A 16864-nucleotide genomic window follows, 5' to 3' on the forward strand; every position below is an offset into this window, starting at 1 on the left:
ACTGTCTACAAATGAAAACAAATCCCACACAGCTTTTGGAGAGGTAAGGTAAAGGTAAAGGGATCACTGACCATTAGGTCCTGTCGTGTCCAACTCTGGGGTTGCGGCGCTCATCTCGCGTTACTGGCTGGGGGAGCTGGCGTACAGCTTCCGGGTCATGTGGCCAGCACGACTAAGCTGCTTCTGGCAAACCAGAGCAGCGCACGGAAATGCCATTTACCTTCCCGCTGGAGCGGTACCTATTTATCTACTTGCACTTTAACGTGCTTTTGAACTGCTAGGTTAGCAGGAGCTGGAATCGAGCAATGGGAGCTCACCCCGTCGTGAGGATTCGAACCGCTGACCTTCTGATCAGCAAGCCCTAGGCTTTGTGGTTTTACCCACAGCGCCACCCGCGCAATGCTAAAGAAAAAGAAATTGCGACTGTGACTGTGACTTCAAAATGTGTGTATCATATGGTAAATAAACCCAAAAAAATTTATCTATCTTCTTTTGATCTAGAAGGGATTTGAGTGGTGGTAAAGTCATGCCCCAAATATGTTTGCTCAGAAGTAAGTTTCATTGTTTTCCTTGAGGCTTATTCCCAGATTGCAGCCTGAGATAGGGCAATAAGGCTAAGGACAGATCTATCTCCACCAGCACATGACAACAATGTTGGGGTAAGATGTACAATGGTCAAATCTACATGCACATAATATTTGAAGCAGTAAGAAGAAACCCTTTGATCCATCTATACTTTATGGCTTGTGGTGACACACTTGTGTGAGTTAGGTATTGCATATATATGGGTAAGACCAAATGTCTGCATTGAGCTAATCCAATCAATTGCACCTCTCTAGGAGGGAGAGCAACAAGAGGGTGTGAAAGACCCTCAACATCAGTCCCACCCAGTGTGTATGAGTGTCACGTGCAAAGGGCTTCAAACATTGCCATTTTTGGCACGCTCACAACTGCCAAGGGATATTCACTTAGATGCTGCAGATACTGTGCTGGCCAAATTCATTCAGATCAAAATGAATACACAGGGGTGCTTGAATGTGCTGTCCCGTAGAGAGCTGGATGTAAAATCCAGCATCTCACAGAGATATGGGTGCAACCCTGCAGCCGGCCGTTTTTCAAACTCGAAGAGATTAGGCACTATTGTTCGGTCCCCCATAACCCCCAGAAATACACCTGAAAGCTAAAGGCTGGTCACCATTTGGACAATGCCAAACAGATTTAAGTTGAAACTGATCCTCAAACTTCTAGAAAAGAAGCAGTATAAAAATAAAGAGGAAAAATAAGGGGGTAGCCACCTCATCTATTTGTTTTTGTCACTTAAAATCTTGTACAAAAGGAATGCTAACTTAAAATATTGCATTTGTATAAAACCACAAAGACTCCTAAGAGAAAAATTTTAAATTATGTATACATATAAAAAGGCTTTCTCTAGCAACTAAAAAATTCTTCTTTTTTTCCAAGCAGATGCCATTTTGCAGCTCACATTTCCCCTCGTCTATGAGCCTTTGCTGCCACAGCGCCACCTTCCTCTTCTTCTTCCTCTTCCTCCTCTTCCTCCTCATAGTTCTCATCACGGCCTTCTTTACGATTATTTTCCTCTTGGACTTCTTGCTCTTGATCTGCACCTTCACTCATTTTTTCTTCAGCCTGGCATCATGAGAAAATAATAACCCCAGAACAAAGATAACGAAAGAGAAAACTATTCAGCTTTTTGGAAAACACATATTTCATGATAAAACTCTGCAGCACCTGCTATGGTGAAATATTTCTTAACACACACACACACACACACCCCAGAGTCATAGCACAGAACAAAACAGGATTATTGTGCTACTGCAGGCTGTTGAAATTCTATGATTACTAAAGCCTTGAACTGAACTATCCTCTGCTGGGGGAGATCAAGCATAAAGTTGTGACAAACAGCTGGAGCAACATGTTGTGCTCTTTTAAGACTCCCTTCAACCCTATTGCTATAAATTCTCCTAAAAAGAATACCAATAATTACACTTGAGGTTTGGGCCAATTAACCTGTCCAACATTGCCAACTGATCACATATTGTTTGACAAAGGTCAAATAGTCCAGGGAAACAAGAATGCCCTGGTGTTCTTTCCATTGCATCACGGAGGCCATTCAATAGCAACTGCAAGAGCGCAAGCTGTTTGCTCCTCAGCCTGCAGTAGTCAGGGTCTAGGGCTGCGTACAAACAACCTGCTTGCAGCACAAAACATACTGCTTTTCCTCAATCCAGAATCAATCGTGCTCACCCTCAAAATGCTGCTAGATTGATTCCAGATCCTGCTGTCCACGAAGTTGGGTGTGATTACTTGATATGCCTTGTGAAAACCCTCCTCTTCTCTTGACTAGGTGGCCCATGCCTTCTCCTCCCTGCACATGCCCCAGGTGAATGGAGAAGGAAGTGGCGATTGCAATCTTGGCCTATGCTTACCCACACTGCCACTGGCCAGGTGAATGCACACACACACACACACACACACACACACTGTGGGGTAATGCGGAATTAACCCGTGGTGAGCTTTCCTTTCTGGAATGAAACCAGTTTGTCCTTTTTCTTATTTTATATGTAGACAAGTAGCGTTATGCAGACATCTCTAACCTGGATATTCAAGGAGCAGGAAACACACAAAGCCTCCTTTAACCACCCATTTTATCGAGTGCCCCCCATCTATGCAGTGTGCCTACATTTTCATCGTTTTCGCCGTATGGCTCCTCGCCGTTGTGATCCAGCTCCCTCTTCTTCTCCTCGGTCAGATCTCCCTGAGCCTGAAAAGAGACACATATGCCCAGTTGGAGGGGAAGTAAGAACCCATTTGAAGCCACCTGAAGTTTTGTGGCCATTTGTTCGTTCATTCATTCATTGCATTTATATCCTGCTTCTCTCTCTCTCGAACTCAAGGTATTGAGAAAAGGTGGTTTTTATACACAAACAATTCAGTCCAACATGACTACACAACCTCTTTGGATAATTTGTTTAATTATCCTCCTCATTTAATCCCCACAACAACAACAACCCTGTAAGGTAGGTTAGGCTGCTGAGAGGCAGTGACGGGCCCAAGGTCACCCAGTGAATGGTTGAGTGGGGATTTGAACCCTCGTCTCCCAGGTCCCAGTCCAGCACTCTAACCACTACGCCACACTGAGGACATACCTTTGCAATGCATGGTAGTGGAAAGCAAACATTCATTAAATACATATACATACAGGAGGGCAAAAAGTGCCTTGACCTGCAGAAAAAGGGGGATTTTCTCCTCCTATTTCCTAGAACATGGGTAGGCAAACTAAGGCCCGGGGGCCGGATCCAGCCCAATTGCCTTCTAAATCTGGCCCACACCCCAAAAAATATAGTCCGGCCCCGCACAAGGTATGTGGGACAGTAGACCGCCCCCTGCTGAAAAAGTTTGCTGACCCGTCCTAGAATATGCTTTGGTTCATTTCCCAGCTGCAAGAACTTATGGCAATTGTACTCAATAATCCACTTTGTTCCCCCCATATTCTACAGGGAATGGCTGCAGTTGAGTATGCAGCAAATCTCTTTCTTTTAAACTGTTTTTAATATGGTATTTTTTTATTTAAAAAAATGCTGCACCCGAGGACTTCCGGCGGCGACGCCATAGCGGGTGGTCGTGGGCTGCTTCGGCTGCGAAGCGCCCAGTCCATCCCGGGGGTTGGAGCCCCGCTACTGCAAAGCGGGGCTCCGGTGGGGTGCGGGAAGAGCGTCCCGCACCCTGGGCTCCCCGGCTGTGCCCGTTGTGGCTCCGAACCCTTCCCTCGCTCCCCCTGTAAAGGGGGAGTGGGGGTGAAGGGACGACGGAGCCGGGCTATAGGGGACATGCCCCAACCGGGATGCAAATGCGGCGACAAATCCTGAGATGAGCGTCTAAGTTCTACCTGTCATTAATGATTTGAAAGAACCCGGTGGTCGTGAGTATTTGACTGACTTTTTTACCTTTGGAACGATCCGGGGGGAAGAGGAAAGGCAGCCTGCCTCCCTCCCTTCGGGAGAAGGAAAGAAAATAACCAGTTTAAGTGACTGCTGCTGCAACAATGGATATAATGTGTCTGGAATTTGAAAACTGAGACTGCTGAGAATTCCCTTTGGGGATTAAGTGGGCAGAAAATATCTCCGTTTAAAGTTTTGGTCTTTACGCTCTGGCTTCAGAAAAATGGTGACGGGAAATTTGGACTGACTGACGTGGGAAATAATTGAAACAAAGGAAGGAAAAGACAGGAACTGAAATTTGACACTCACCCCCTCCCCCAACATGCTGGACTTTGTGTTTGAACTTGTTTTGAACTCTGGACTAACGGACGAAGAAATGCTTACTGTCTTGAGACTGGAACTGCTCAATCGGAAATTGAAAGTCTTGAGTGGGATAATAAATAAGAAAAATTTACTTTCCACAGAGGAGGCTTTTCAAAAGTTTTACACAATGGAAGGAAACCTTGGCAAAGAGTTAGAAGGGATACTTGAAGGATGGTTTGAAATGGCTGGGCGACTCCGGGAAAAAGAACCGTTCTTTGGGGGTGGCAGCCCCGGAACGGCAAGATTTGCAATATCCAGACCCCGAGGTGGGAGCTCGGGGGCAAGGGACGTGGAATTAAGATATCTACAAGAAGAAGAAGTATGGTACAAAGAAGCAGAGGAGCCCAGAAAAGAGGGGATGTGTATCCTGAAGCTTGATGCAAGGTTTGTTGTGAATGCTGCCTGGATCTGTGGACACTTGGGAAAAGAAGACAATTGGAAGATTGGTTCCGGCGAAAGACAGAGAAAGACAATGGACAGAGGGGGTGTGGGGTGAAGTATTAAATGTAAAATTTAAATGGCTTGTTATGGTATCTGAATTCGGAGGGTGAAGGTTGTTAATTGTAAGTCTATCTTGATTAAGTAAGGAGATATTGAGATTTTATGTTAATAGCAGCATGATAAAGGACAGAAGAAATAAGTTTAGATTTTATAAGAATATTTTGTTAAGATTTATGTTAGAACATGAAGATTAAGATAATGGTGTTATCTTTATTTGAAGTTAATTTCTTTGTTTTGTTTTTTAGAGAAAAGTTGTTATGGAAGTAAAATATAGTTTTAAAACCGAAGGTGAAAAGGCAGGGGAAGTCAAACGTCAAGATTCGAAAATAGAATTTTTTTTTTCTTAGGTATATAAACAAGAAGAAGAATCCTGGCAATATATGTATTTGTATTTGTTATGTATTTGTAGGTGTGGGTTTGGGTTTGTGTTGTGTTATGAAAATGTCAATAAATTCTTTATAAAAAAATAAAAATAAAAAAATGCTGCACCCAGCCTTGGGACCGTATGGCGAAGAACGGGTAAGGAACTGAAATAGTAATAATACACATATATGCTGACAATTAAGAGAGCTGTTACTTTGGCTCTTGTCGATATTACCATACTTTTCTGTGTATAGCACGCCCCCATATATAAGGCTCATGGGGGGACTCAAATTTAATAAAATGGGGGGAGGGAGAGATGGTACAGAGTTGTTCAGCTTTTGCGAGCGGGGGGGGGGGATATTAACCCAGGGCTGTTGAGCTTTTTTTTTTTTTAGGGGGGATTGCCGAAAATCACCTCCCATCTGTCCCATCGCCAGCAGAAGCTGCCAATTGCCCGACCAACTGCCAGAGCGTCAGCCAATCAACACCACCCACTGACGCAGCAACCAATAATACGCACAATAGCCGCTGACAGCTGTGACAGCAACCAATCAAACGTCCACCCTATGCGCTACCCATGTATAAGACGACCCCCACCTTTTAAAGAAAAAAACACAGACTTATACACGGAAAAGTACGGTACTTATCGCATTTTTAGCATGTTCTTCCTCCAAAGCATTTGTGATGCGTACATTCTGCTCCACCGCCCAGCAATAATCCTCACAACCAGAGAAGTGTGTGTCCTCAGGTTCCTTACCTCTTCTTCTCCCTCTTCCTGGTACTGCTCATCCACGTTGTCTTCTTGCTGATCAGGGTTCCCCACCATCTGCAGACAAACATATTCCATAGCTAATATCTCTAATATCACTGAAAACCATGCATTGACTTGCTTATTTAAAATCAAATCCAGGGCATCCAGGAGAGGCATAACTACAAAAAAGAGGATGCGACATGGCAAGGATTTGATTTCCAATGCTCACCTTTCACCAAGTGGTCTGCGCAGGTATAGTTTTAGCAGCAATTAAGGTTCCTCTACCAGAGTTTATAGTTAAGAAACCAACCACAGTTAAAAGCTAGTCACAGTTCTGTTACAACCAGGGCTTACTCACCCCGGCCTCCCTTTGGGAAGGAAGAGCATGGTATAAATCTAACAAATTAAAATATATTTGTGTAAAATAAACCTGACATTTCTACATTAGCATGCACTCAAAGCAGCTTGTGCATTTTGCAATCAGTGAGCAAAAGTGACAAACAATCGATGTGATAATGGAATACTGAACGGTACAGTTTTTGTAAAATATGCAGGGATTTATGATATGTAAAATGAACCATGGAAAGAGAAGAAGGGAAGTCGTTGGTATCTTAAGGATGTAAAACGAGTATTTTAAATTGTAAAACAGAAAACTTCATAAAATTATATTTATACAATGCAAAAAAGTGACATTAAAAGGGGGCCTGGAAGAGGCAGAAATGACCATTTAAAAGCAGTAGTTAAGGAAAGACATGCTTGCAGCATAACCCTATATATGAGAAGTAAAACTGACCATGTTCAATGGGGATTATTCTAAACTATGCTTTTAGCATTCTTTTGAAAACGATCAATGATAAGGGAATCATTTAAAGCACATAAAAAATCCTGGTTACAAGAGAGCCCATTGCCACAATAAAGACTGGTGTCAATGCAACACTTCACTGTGGTTAACAGGAAGAGGGAGCAATTTCGGAGCTCATTCTTGAACACTTAAGCTTAATAGGACACTACCCAGAAACTTGACATATGCTGCCCTGAGCAGGATCATGAAAGGTAAAGGTAAAGGTACCCCTGACCATTAGCTCCATTAGGGGCTGCGGTGCTCATCTCGCTCTATAGGCCGAGGGAGCCAGCGTTTGTCCGCTTCCTCAGACAGTTTTTCCGGGTCATGTGGCCAGCATGACTAAGCCGCTTCTGGCAAACCAGAGCAGCGCACGGAAACGCCGTTTACCTTCCCGCCGGAGCGGTACCTATTTATCTACTTGCACTTGACGTGCTTTCAAACTGCTAGGTGAGCAGCAGCAGGGACCGGGCAACGGGAGCTCACCCCATCGCAGGGATTCAAACCGCCGACCTTCTGATCAGCAAGCCCTAGGCTCTGTGGTTTAGACCACAGCGCCACCTGCGTCCCAGGATCATGAAAGAAAGGTGTAAATAAATGAAACAAATCAGCTGTGGCAAACTTCACACGTGGTCATTTTAGGAAATTCTCCTTGTTCCAGCTGGAAGGAAGGTGTGGCAGAACGCAAAGCAGAGCAAACCCATGGAAGCCTAATGTCATGGGAAACCCACTTTTGTCTAGAAAAAACCCCTCAATGACCAGCAAACAGGTCTGAATATCCATGCATTGCCATGTATTGTGTGTGAGGTGAAATGCCTATTTGCAATGGCTATTTCATACATGCAGGACATCCCTTGAAGCTGCAGCCTTTGTTTGAAACAGGGCCTCCACTTGATAGCTATGGCCTTTTGTATACTGACCACTAAATGTTCTTCCATTTCAGGGTTCTCTTGTTTTGGGTTATTCGGCTTCAGTTGCTTATTCTCATCAGGCAGGTTCTCTTCCCTCTCCTGCTCTGCTTCCTCAAACTCATCTTCCCCTTGATTGTTGGGATCATCAGCTGGGTTGACATCATCCCCGGCTGTCTTCTGCATTCCGAGAGAATTTCAATAAAGAATAAAGCGCATTTCACCACAACGTCGCCTTAGGTCTATATCCAACACATCACTCAGATCTGCTTTAGATTTTCAAGAGCATGCAAAATTACAATCTATGGGTTGTAGTCAATGAAGCCCTATTCAGAGTAGACTCACCGAAGTTTAGTAAAAAATAAATAAATAATTCTTCCAGTAGCACCTTAGAGACCAACTAAGTTTGTTCTTGGTATGAGCTTTCATGTGCATGCACACGAAAGCTCATACCAAGAACAAACTTAGTTGGTCTCTAAGGTGCTACTGGAAGAATTTTTTTAAAAAATTGTTTTGACTATGGCAGACCAACACGGCTACCTACCTATAACCGAAATTTAGTCGTTCCCATTAACGTCAATGGGTCTACTCTTACCACCTCACGTTTCTGATTTATTTATTTATTTGGATTTATATACTGCCCTATACACGGGGGTCTCAGAGCCATTCACCACAAGGAGACATATACCCACATGCGAATCTCCAGCGGCAGCAAATTAAAAAGTCTGGTGGGCACCCAACCAACTCTCAGCTGTTGAACTGAGTGTATGGGATGGTGGCTTAGAAGCTTTTACCCAAAGGCCGCAGGATCAGGGTTAGACTTCTTGATCCTTACAGTAGCCCTGTGAAGTAGGTCAAACCAGGAGAGAAAGTGACTTGCCCTAGTAGGTTTAATAAAGACTTACAAGTTAGTACACCCAGGGTAATTCTTTGCAGCATCCACTCCCAGTCAAAGGGCACCACTATAAGAGGAGCAGGTTAGGCAGGTGCTCACTGTGTCAAAACTGACAGGGCCATACTGAACTGAGCGAATCTCTTCCCACTCCCAGGCTTGATCCATCAAGCCTGTGTAGCATAGCAGCCAAGATGTTGAGCTGCAAACCAGGAAGCCCTTGGAGCCAATCTCACCCCTGCCATGAACTTAAGAAGCTGCCTTATAATCAAGCCACCCTCTCTCACCTCAACCTTCGCTATGTGGAGAGAATAATTGCCTGTCTCGCCAAGATCAGCTGGCTTTATTGCTGTGTGTGTGTGTGTGTGTGTGTGAGTGTGTGTGTGTGTGTGTGTGAGTGTGTGTGTGTGTGTGTGTGAGAGAGAGAGAGAGAGAGAGAGAGAGAGAGTTACTCGACTGCAGTCTAAATTGAACTATTAAATCGCTTTTCTTTTAAATTTGTTACAAATGACATTGAAGTGGCATTTGCTTAGAAAGGCAGGATATAAAGCCTAAGATAAAGGCATATATATGTAAAACAAAACACGAAACACTTTGGACACATGGAAATGCTATATAAATGCCAGCTGTTATTATTCGTACTTCCTCCCTAACCCTTCCTTCCTTGAATTCTGAAGAAACTGATTTACTATTTCAAGATACGGCAAGATTCTTGGCCTACTTTTTTGTTCTCTGGTGTTACCACACCCCCATTTATTTATTTATTTATTTATTTGTTGTTTTGCTTTTAACACAGGACCACCAGCCTCAGAGCCAGCTGATGAGGAAGGCTCAGCAATGTACTGCTGAATGGGATCCTGGCCACCATCGCAGGTTTCCCAAAATGCAGTGCTTCAAACATTCTGTGGAACTGTTGTTTTTCTTTTGGGAAAAAAATGGCTTCCACAAAATATCTGGGAAAACATAAGATGGTGGCCCCATCAGTGTCACCAACAATCCCAGGCAGTACCTCTGGGCTAAATAAGCCTTGCTTCTGCCTCTGTTACAAGAAAAAGCACCTCCACCACGGTGCCTGACACACAATGGTGCTTGACTTAGCTAGCTTCACGTCTATTGATGTTTAACTGCCCCAAAGTGCAATTTTAAAATATCAATGTATGCTATTCCCACGCACCGGTTCTTCATTCTGCTCGCTCTCTGCTCGGTGGTCCACTTCATGATCCTGTTGTCCATTTGCATTATTGTGGTCTTCTTCTTCCTCCGCTTCATCTGGGTGCTGGTTCTGCCGATCGTAATCTGATCAAAGGCAATTCAGATCATTCATTCGGCCCTCCTTCCATTCAGAAAGACGGCGTAAGCGGAACGCCGTATTTGTAAGCCACAAAAGGAACAGCATCCATGTGCAATTCCAAGGCGTATGAAAGTTGGATAATGCAGACAGGGGAAATTTCGGCACAAGAAGATAGAGATGAATGAGCCCCTCCCCTTCTCCACTGGCCATGAAATCCAGAAATAAGCCAAGCTGGGCTTTATCTGCTTTAAATATGGCCACCCAATTGATTGCATTTTCAATTACACACACGTCTTATTTCAAAGACAGCGTTAAAGACAAGCGTTGGAGAGAACGTCACTTACTTTCTTCTTCTTCCTGGGCACCTTGTTCTTCTCCTTGCACAATATCCTGATCCAGGTTGTCGTAATGGGATTGGTGGCTGGAGAAACATTATGCAAAGGGGTTAATTCGGATTCACAAGGGTTTTTTATTTTTGTTAAAACAGGGGTGGAGAACCTATCGCCCTCCAGAGGTTGCTGGACTACAATTCCTATCAGCATGGCCAGGGATGATGAGCAACGGGGGTCCAGCAACAACTCAGGGGCACACATCCTTGTGAGAAAAGATGGAAGACCAATGCTTGCCATTTGCTCCTTTGCTGGGGTTTGGCCCAGCTAGGCACCTCTTTGTATTACAGAGAGTCTTAGTGAGGAAGGTAGCCTTCCCCCATTGTGGGTTGCACCTCCTACTTTACATGTTTTGCCACAGCAAAGCAATGCATCCATGCGGAAGTACAGGGCCATTGCTAGCTGCACTGAGAGTGTAAGATGGCAAGAGAGGGTGCTCTTTCATGAGTGGGAAGAATATCCCAAACCAGGAAACCAAGTGAGTGCGCCCCCCTAGAACACACACACACACACACACACACACACCTGTTCCCCCCCCCACACACACATCTGTTCCCAGAATCCTCTGCAACACGCAGGGTTTCCATGAGGGGTACTGTGATAATGGATGCAGACTGGAGAGACACATGTATGCAAAACCTCTCGCTATGAATGGCTGCAATGTTGTTCACTGTACAAATGCTAAGAGTCACACCCGCTATTCCACCTACTAGGCCTGCCCACCAGTGGCATGTGACCCCTGTAAGGCTTCCCTTGAGGGAACGTGGCCCTGAGTCTGGAAAAAGGCCCCCTAATTTAAGGCAATATAATGCAGAAAGGATTCCTGACAGCAGACACCTGAAAAGCCATTTTCTAAATGCTTGCCGTCAGGACATGGCGCAGGTCAGGGAGTGGCCCGCATCTTTATCCTGCTCACGTATCTGGCAGCTGTGGAGAGGTGGGTCGGCCTGCACCTCCTCACAGGTCGCATATCAGCAGCCTGCCTGCCCACAAAGGCAGTGTGGCCCTTAGCTCCAAGCAGGAGCTCGAGGAAAGTACCAGAAGGTTCCAGAAGGTTCTGGCAATTCTAGTCACTTTCAAAGTCTGAGGCAACCTCAGCTGACCTCCTTTCTCAGAGGTTGACAGGAGCCAAAAGTGCGCTTTAGAAAGATAACCTTAGGCGGTGTTTAAATTGCTCTTCGCCCTGCTCTGCCTGCCTGCGCAGTGTCAGCTCTCGCTCCTGAAGCTGCTGCTGCCGTAGCAACTGCTCTTGTAGTCTCCCCTGGTGCAGAGACTCCTGGTGTTCTCTGAGGCGACTGGCCTCCTCCGCTCGCTGGACGGCCAGCCGCTGTTGTTCCAGCTGCTCCTCGTAGGCAGATTTGTATCGGGTTATCGTCTTCACCGTTGGTGGTTCCTGGGCGAAGACAAATAGCTTAAAGTAAAGACCTAAGTAAGAAAAGGCTTAAGTAAACCAAGGCAGAACGAACTGCAAGAGCCGTAGCTCAGTGGATAGAGAATAGACTTTGAATGCAGAAGGCCCGGGGTTCAATCCCCATCACCTCCACTTAAAAGAAACATGTAGCACAGGGGGCGGAAAAACTTGTTGCAAGAGCCTGGAAGCCACTGCTAGTCACTGCTGGGCTAGACAGACTGAGGATCTGGTGCCAAATAAGGCCACTTCCTGAGTTCTAATATCTTGCTAAGTGCACCAGCTCCTGAACTGAAAGAACCTGTTCCACACTTAAAATCACAAAATTGTAGAGTTGCAAGGCACCCCAACGGTCATCTCATCCAACCCCCTGCAATGCAGGAATCTCAACTAGGGCATCCATGACAGATGGCCATCCTACCTCTGCTTAAAAACCTCCAAGGAAGGAGAGCCCATCACTTTCTGGGTCGTTGTGAGGGTTAAAAAAAGGGAAAGGGAATTAACCCCTCCCTGTTTTGGCCAGGACCCTCCTTTATCAATGAGATCAAAGCACTTCAAACGTTCCACCACCGCTCCTTCCCCAAATCCCAGAATCCCTTATGGTACTTCCATAGATGATAGGACCTAAAATAATGGAGGGAAATGACAGGTGGATGCCCAGTCAGAAAGAAGGCTTGAAAGAAAACCTAACTCTCTCTCTCTCTCTCTCTCTCTCTCTCTCTCTCACACACACACACACACACACGGGATGCTTTTAGCCAGGAAACCCTCTAAAGTTGGGCAGGAGCCCCAGGGGAAATACATTTCACGTAACGATTTGAGCATCAGCCAAGACTCTGGGCTGAGGGACACTCGTGAGTTCTAATGAAGCTTGAAATACAGGATGACTTTGTTAGTCAGATAAACACCAACAAGGTCCTGGGCTGAAACCAAAGGAACAAGCAAGATTTTTGCACCCCTGAGACATGACCCAGAAGGCAAAGCCATCTCTCTGAGATTCTATTTACAGCTCTACACAAAACATGACCTGTATGCACTGTACCCTTGAGACACTCAGTTCCTTGAGGCAGGTTGCTTGCAGAATTAAAATGGCCTGTCAAAATATTAGGGCACATCTGGATGCAAGGAAGAGTGCTCTGGACTCAAAGGTAAATGGCAAGGACAGATTCTGCCATCAAACGCAAATATACTGCCTGCAGATTGCATACAACTTGTAAAGGGCTCTTTTATTATACTGCTGCTTTTATTTTTAATGATGTTTCCAGCTGGGCTAAAAGCCTTAACCAATTTAATTGACAGGAAGTTGCCTTATAGGGAGCCAGACCAGTGGTCCACCTAGTTCAATACTGTCGACATTACTGTCTTCAGCTGGTGTGTTAGGACCTGCTGGTGGGTCACGACCTGAACCAACTTGGGTCACAACAGGATCACTGCCACCATGCAAACATATTGTAAAAGGTTGAGAAATGGGTCCCCCAAATGCAAGTTTGGGTTAAAAGTGCGTCCTGGGTCTGAAACGTTTGAAGATACCTGGCAGCAGATCTCCAAGGTTTATGACAACAGTCACTCTTCTGGTGATGCCAGGAATTGAACCTGAGACCTTCTGCATGCAAAACATGTTTTCTGCCACTGAGCTATGCCCCCCCCTCCCAGTGAGAGAGTCACTGCAGTGTGCCCTACAGTGCATATGTATGTATGTATGTATTATGTGTATGCATGCATGCACACACTCATATAATACTCATATGATTCCTGGGCCAGGAAGCAACACAACGCTGGAAAGAAAAGAGCGTCCAATCTGCTTCATTGACATAACCAGGCCCAGAGTCACTGCTGGCTCCTGCCCATGATTCCTGTCGCCTACACCACTTATGGCATGCATGATGCAGGCTGCTTGCCCACGAATTAAAGCTGAATAAATGTTCCGTTTTCTGCCTTTGCCAGTAATGCAGCTGGATTTCAAATCAAGCACCAGCTAAGGTGACAGTCTAAACAAGGCGGAGGATGAAGAGAACAAAGAGGGTGGGGTGCCTGCTATTTAAGCACACACACAAAAAATGTGTTTCGAAAAAATGAATTTAAAAGGTGTAGAATCTAGAAATTCGCTCTGGCTTCCAGTGTCCCGGGGTGATGAGTGTGATTTCTTTTTTGAAAGGTTAATAGAGAGATCGTGCAACAAGTTGTTCCCCCCACACTAACACCCTTCCTCGCTTGCAAATTTTAGAAATGGAAAGACAACTACTGTTACCAACTGCATCCGTCACACAGCAGATCGCATTCTGTAAGATACAGCATGCACTGCATTTCAAAGTGGCACGATTCGCCTTTCCAAAGTGTGGCTGCGCACATCCCAATTAATCAACAGGGTGACAGCGACAGCATCATACTGGCAGGCTCCATCCCTTGCCCTTTGCAAATTGCAGCACACCCCTTCGGTCATGGTATGTGCAGTGCCCCAGCCTCCGTTCTGAAAGGGCTTGTTTGTGACTGGCACAGCAAAACTGTTTCAAGCCCTCTCTCTCTCCCCCCTGCTGCTTAAATTGCAATTCCAAACTGACTTACTGGGCAGTGAGTCCCGATAGATTTAATGGGGCTTATTTCCTAGCTGGTGTGTTGAACACTGCAACCCTGCTGAACACAGAGGGGCGCCATTACTATGCAAAGCACGACAGTGCTCTTATTTATGTGTCTATTACACCAACAGCTCACCTCTGAATGATGGTGTTCGCCCAGGGTGTTGGCTACTTCCTCGTCAGCCTGCCCTTTCTCCTTCCATCCATGCTCCAAGTTGGCTTGGTCAAGATCCTCTGTCAAGCGTTCAGGCTGCCCAGCTTGCTCCATCTCTTCCTCCTCGAGTTCCTTCTTGTGCTCCTCTGCAACCTGTTCCACACGTTGCTCCTCGTCTTCTCCCGCCTCTTGCTTCTGCTGAATATTGAGCTCCCGCAGAGGGTGACCTTCATTGGCTTTTCGTTCAGGATGAAACGGCTCCGCTCTGCCTTCTCTTCCTTCCAAGTGGATTCCTCCGTTGGCTTCTTCTCCCCCCAGTGGCTGATCACCATTTAGCGTAATCTGCAACAGTGCAGAATATTAAACTTCAAATGGCCTGTTTCAAAGACTTATTATTTTATTTTATTTTTTTAATATAGAGAGACTTCTAGCCCGCCCGCCCCCCAAGTGCTTATGAACCACTCAGGGCAGCTTGCAACAATTTTTTTAAAAAAAACCTGCAACGTCATGAAACACAACTAAAATACGTTCAACACACAATAAAGAAAGATATTAAAACGTACAACAAAGGCAAGGAGCACAGAGGAAACATGAGCTTTAAAGCGGATACTTAGCAGTGTAGAATAAAATGACAGAATCATAGAATTGGAAGGGACCCTGAGGGTCATCCAGTCCAACCCCTTGCAATGCAGGAATCTCAACTAAAGCATGTTTATTTCTCAAATGTGATAGGCTAAGAATGGGGGATTTGTGGCATGGGCCATGACTTCTTGCCTGCCTGGTTTGCTTCCCCAAAGCCTGTGGCTGATCACTGGTGGTATAAATGCCAGACTAGGTAAAGGTAAAGGGACCCCTGACCATTAGGCAAAGTCACGGACGACTCTGGGGTTGCGGCGCTCATCTTGCTTTAGTGGCCGAGGGAGCCGGCGTACAGCTTCCAGGTCATGTGGCCAGCATGAGTAAGCCGCATCTGGCGAGCCGTTTACCTTCCCGCAGGAGCGCTACCTATTTATCTACTTGCACTTCGTGCTTTCGAACTGCTTTCGAGAGCCAGCGTGGTGTAGTGGTTAAGAGTGGTAGACTCATAATCTGGTGAATCGGGTTCGTATCTCCGCTCCTCCACATGCAGCTGCTGGGTGACCTTGGGCTAGTCACACTTCTTTGCAGTCTCTCAGCCCCACTCACCTCACAGAGTGTTTGTTGTGGGGGAGGAAAGGAAAGGAGAATGTTAGCCGCTTTGAGACTCCTTCGGGTAGTGATAAAGCGGGATATCAAATCGAAACTCTTCTTCTTCTTCTAGGTTGGCAGGAGCAAGGACTGAGCAACGGGAACTCACCCCATTGTGGGGATTCGAACCACCAACCTTCTGATTGGCAAGCCCTAGGCTCTGTAGTTTAACCCACAGCGCCACCCGCGCCCCCCTGCCAGACTACACAGACCTAAATGTTCAGCAAAGCAGTTCTCCTCTCCTTAGAAGTGTGGGCATATATCCAAGGGAAAAGTTCATGCAACAGGCCTGCCTGTCGGCTGCCAAACACTCAGAGAAGTCAAAGCTTTCCTATCACCCCACCATCGCCCATGAGTACAACGTATTCTAGCAGAGGCAGCTCACACATTCAGTTGTGAATCAGAGCCGAGAGTCTTCAAGGGGCTGGGACATCAGTTGGCAGGCACCCAGGTGTGAAATCAGCCCTAAGAAAAAATGATCTTATTTTGATTTCGGAAATGCTCCAATTAGAGTTCATCCACCTGCGCAAATCCTTCACGTTTGAACTGCCTGCAGTTTCTGCTTCATATCAAGTCACCCTGTGATGGCAGCATTTATGGAACCCATGTCTCCCAACATGTATTGCCAAGAGCTCGGGTTGATGTTTAGTGTGGTTTTATATATATATAAATAGATCAGAGACGGCCTGTCATCGTACTTGACTCTTTCTCTGTTTCGTTAATTTTTTATGAGAATAATAACTGGAAAGATTTACCCCTTTTACATAAAACGTGCCGCATACAAACAAGATGACACCTGGGAGTTTGAGCAGCTTTCTTTTGCTCAAACTATAATGATGTGACATTTGGAAAGAGCAAAGATCTTCCATGCTTTATTAAGCACAGGGATTCACAAAGGAGCCATTGCTCAACACACGTATGTGGCCATCCATATGCGAAACCAGAAAAGGACACAAACATTTGCTTGCAGGCTAATCTTAAGGGAGACAAGCCGTTGCCTAAAATGAACGCAGCACGGAAGTGAATTGCCAGGTAAAGCAGAGCTGCTACACTACCCTCCCGGCAAGTGGGTCATTGTTGCTTACCAAAAGAAGGGGGAGTCGGTGGGAGGTTGGTGTGGTGCAAACCCTGCTGCCTTGCCCCTCCCAGTAAGCAAATTTGATGAGGGGGCGCTCATCAAATCTGCAGATGACACCAACCTGGGAGGGATAGCTGATGCCGCTGAAAACAGAATCAAGATTCAA

At 45.7% G+C, this 16864-nt stretch overlaps 1 protein-coding gene across 3 annotated transcripts in view; it reads right to left on the reverse strand.

Moving 5' to 3' along the window:
• Positions 1–545: 545 nt before the first annotated feature.
• Positions 546–16864, reverse strand: part of GOLIM4 (golgi integral membrane protein 4) — a 53917-nt gene continuing 37598 nt past the window's right edge. For all 3 annotated transcript variants that reach the window (XM_033150595.1, XM_033150594.1, XM_033150593.1), the window contains 8 exons: positions 14376–14735; positions 11413–11651; positions 10214–10290; positions 9753–9874; positions 7699–7866; positions 5944–6012; positions 2702–2782; positions 546–1647 (listed from right to left, as the gene is read on the reverse strand). In XM_033150595.1, coding sequence (XP_033006486.1) covers positions 1480–1647; positions 2702–2782; positions 5944–6012; positions 7699–7866; positions 9753–9874; positions 10214–10290; positions 11413–11651; positions 14376–14735 — 1284 coding nt within the window. In that variant the 3' untranslated portion in view covers positions 546–1479. The remainder of the gene's footprint in view (positions 1648–2701; positions 2783–5943; positions 6013–7698; positions 7867–9752; positions 9875–10213; positions 10291–11412; positions 11652–14375; positions 14736–16864) is intronic.

Source organism: Lacerta agilis, chromosome 5, assembly GCF_009819535.1.
Source record: "Lacerta agilis isolate rLacAgi1 chromosome 5, rLacAgi1.pri, whole genome shotgun sequence".
Taxonomy (NCBI): Eukaryota; Metazoa; Chordata; class Lepidosauria; order Squamata; family Lacertidae; genus Lacerta; species Lacerta agilis.